The 3,557-nt window shown below is 62.7% G+C and overlaps 1 protein-coding gene across 1 annotated transcript in view; it reads right to left on the reverse strand.

Moving 5' to 3' along the window:
- The window catches only part of SBF1 (SET binding factor 1), a 105,243-nt gene that overhangs the window by 52,987 nt on the left and 48,699 nt on the right, over positions 1-3,557 (reverse strand). The window contains exons 4-5 of the mRNA XM_015415507.1: positions 1,668-1,805; positions 1,378-1,500 (exon numbers count right to left, since the gene is read on the reverse strand). Coding sequence (XP_015270993.1) covers positions 1,378-1,500; positions 1,668-1,805 — 261 coding nt within the window. The remainder of the gene's footprint in view (positions 1-1,377; positions 1,501-1,667; positions 1,806-3,557) is intronic.

Genomic DNA, 3,557 nt, shown 5'->3' on the forward strand with positions numbered 1-3,557 from the left:
AGAAGGGCAGCCACCCCTCAGGAGGAGAGGCCTGAGCCGGCAGGGTTCCAGACCCACGGTCGACAGCCGCGGACAAGGGACGCTGAAGGGGGTGGCAGAGACCCGCAGACGTCCGTGCCGATGCTGGAGAAGGGGCGATCCAGGCGGCAAAGGTCTCAAGGGGGGCCACGGCCGCTTATCCTCCCCAACGTGGGCACGGGACGGCCGGGAGGCAGGTTCAGGCTGAAACGCGCCGGAGATTTCCTCCCAGTGGGGTCCAGGACGCTCGCTTCCGACGGGGAGGCGCTCATGGCTGCGAGGCTAGACTCAGGAGCCTCCACTGCTGCGCCCTCCTCTCTTGCTGGCTCTCACTCACACCTCAGTGCCGCCTGTGCTCTCACAGGGCGGCCCCAGTGGGGGCACGGGGGGGGAGGAAGTCAGCAGGCCCCTCCCAGCACCCGAGTGCGACACGGCAGCGCAGACCCCCAGGATGCCTCCCCCTCCCCACGGAGGCTCCCCAGGGCAGAGGCGCTGCCGTGCCCAGAGGCCCCAGCCCGGCTTCTGTCGGAGGAGCAGGGCTCTTGCCCCACTGCCACCGTCTCTTCTGGCTCCCCTCCAGCAGGCGGAGAGAGCTTCCCTCTTCCAAACGGCCTTCCAGAGACTCTCTTCTGGCTGCCATTTCTGGAAACAGCTCTATTTTTTTCCCTTTTTGGGTTTTATATTTTAGCGTGATCCAGTAGCGAGCGTAATGCCCTTTTGCTGTGTGACTAAAGCAGGCCCTTACGGGGCGACCTCAGCAAACACACAGGGACCCCAGGCACGAGTGAAGTCCACGCTGGGCTGGCAGGTAGCCCTGGGCTCTTTCCCACGGCCTTTTGGGAGCTTCCACGGGGCGGTGGAGACAGAGGCCTTCAGCCACAGAGCCTGCTGCTGACCTGGCCTGCTAAGCACCCGCAAGGAAGCAGCCAACCCGCCCCCCCCCGCCCCCCAGTAAAGCCATGGGCTCCCTCTGCTGGGGAGAGAAGAGATCGGATTTATACCCCTGGCCCTTCACTACCCAGAGGAGGAGTCTCAGAGCGGCTCACAACCCCCTTTCCCTCCCCCTCCCCAAAACAGACAGACGCCCCCTGTGAGGTGTAGGTGGAGCTGAGAGAGCTCTTTACAGAGACTGCTCTTTTTTCCAAGAACAGCTCTTGTCAGAGCTACGGCTTGCCCAAGGTCATCCAGCCGGGTGCGAGTGAAGGAGGAGTGGGGGAACCAGACCCGGTCCTCCCAGATGAGAGTCCTCCGCACATTGAACCACTTGACACCCGACTGGAGCGAGAGATGGGTCTTCTACAGGCACTCCCAGGGAGAGGGAGCTTTGGACGCCAGTGTGCCACCCAACAAACAACTTACCCGGAAGACGTCGGCATGGTCCAATCGAGAGACAAGCACCAAGCTTTTGGGGGCAAAAAGCTGAGCGGGCGGAATGAGAGCTGCCACCTCCTCCTCCTCCTCCTCCTCATTCTTCAAACGGTTCTGAAGTTGGGGGTGGGTGGGTGATAAGACTCGCTCAGGCTGGGGCAGTCGCTTAGAGGCGGCCCATTACAGTCTGGGGCCACCCCCACCCCCTCATCCCCAGCACACCCTCTCCCCGAGACCTGGGCCTTTGCTGCCGTGCTCTAGGGGGGCCCCCCTTTCATTACCTGGGCGCTCTCAACCGCCTCCCAGAACGTGAAGCAGGCGCAGTAATGCCTCTCCGAGTTGATGTCTGTCAGGACAGCAATGAAGAAGGTTGGGGGGTGTCTCTCGCCGAAGAGCTGCCACCCACTCGGCTGGCAGAACTGCAGGGGGGGAAGGAAGGCAGAAGAGCCGTCTTAGAGCAGCGCAGGCCGGTCTCTTTGGCCCGCTGCACACGGAGGCCAAAGGCAAGCACTGGGGCTCATGGGGTGGCGCTTCCCCCACGGGTCCGGCTCCTGAGGCTCCTGAGGCGGAGGGGATTTCCCTCTGCAGCCCCCAGCCAAAGTCTGTGTAAGAGCCGAAGTCCAGGTGCTGCCACGGAGACGGGAGCGGAGCTCTTGTTCCTCGGCTGCCCCAGGTGTGGAGACAGAGTCTGGCCAGGAGAGCAAAGCAGAGGGCTGGCAGCCTGCTGCTTGTCGCCCGTGGTTCCCCGTAAGCCAGGCCAGCGGAGCCAAGGCTAGCCCAGGACACAGGACATGGCCCGTCGGCAGGGGCTCACTGCAGCGCCCACACATGTCAGGTCCTGTCCTGCACGCCCCCGCTCTCTCGCACCTTGGGCAAACTCCGCGACCCCCAGGCGGCTTGCCTTCAGCTGCTGTTCTTTGAGGGGGTCACCTGTGCTTTCACACCCACGGGACCTGAGCCTGCACAGCGCTCCGTGCCGGAGACTTCCAGAGCTACAGCGAGCTCCGGGAACACGGCTCCAGACCACCCGTGCTCCAGAGGGAGGAGGTGGGCCTTTCCCGCCCAGCTCCTCCTGACCTGAAGGCTCCGGTGGGGTCGCTGTGCCGCTCCGGTGGCAGCAGGACAAGGTCTGGGCCCAGCGGCACCTTTAACACCGACAAAGCTTTGTCCTGGGTATCAGCGGCCTGAAGAGGCGTGCGTGCACGTGAAAGCTTATGCCCAGAATAACACTTTGTTTGGCTTCAGAAAGTCCACGAGGGCAAAGGAGGGCACCTGCTCTGCTGTGGGGAAGGGGGACAGGCCACGTCAATCACAGAGGACCACTCAAAGAACTACAGTTACAAGCAAGCAGCCTGTTCTTACACCTTTGCCGTCTCTGTGCACCACACGGACGGGTGGAGATGAGCAAGCGGACCTTGCTGGAGACGGGTGCCGGTGGCCTGGAGGGAGGGGGGACTGTGAGCCAGCTCTGCCACAGAAAGCAGCACCACGTCGTGCGCACAGGTTGCAGCCAAGGGGCACAGTTCAGGCAAGGGGCATCGATTCCTCTTGCAGAAGCTGCAGAGGCAACCCCGTTGTGCTTGTGGAATAGGTGCCTCTCTGCCCGAGGGGCCAGAGCGTGATGTGCTCTCGCTCGCTGCAGAGCCGCAGGGGGGTCTGCTCGAGGGCTGTCCTGTCCTGCCCCGTGAACTGCTCCAGGACGTCTGCACCTCTCTCCTACCGGTTGCAGAGGAGGCAACTTGGGCTGACAGACACCACTCTGCCCGTGCTCCTCCGAGTCAGACGTGGTGCCGCCACTGCTCGCAGCCACTGAGCACAGGGAGGAAGGCACACGCAGCAACTTGCAAGCGAGGCGGTTTGCGTGGAGAGCACATGTCCCCAGCGCAGTCACTGTCGCCGCCACCCTGGGGGAAGCATCGGGAGTCAGAGCCAACGTTGGCCGAGGAGGGGTGGATGGTACTCCCCGGTTCAGGCCATTCGGGATCACAGCTGGACCCCTCTGTCCACAATCCCACGCTGGCCTAGGAGGGGAGGCACTCCCACTGACCTGCAGTCAAATGCCTGGAAACGCTCTGCTTTAAAGAAATACTTATTCAAAGGAGACATTAGATGCACAAGATAACTAAGGACGTGGCACAGGGGGGGAAACAAAATAAGGGGGGGGAACGGGG

The sequence above is a fragment of the Gekko japonicus genome, unplaced genomic scaffold (genome assembly GCF_001447785.1).
Source record: "Gekko japonicus isolate JY-2015 unplaced genomic scaffold, Gekko_japonicus_V1.1 scaffold1667, whole genome shotgun sequence".
Taxonomy (NCBI): domain Eukaryota; kingdom Metazoa; phylum Chordata; class Lepidosauria; order Squamata; family Gekkonidae; genus Gekko; species Gekko japonicus.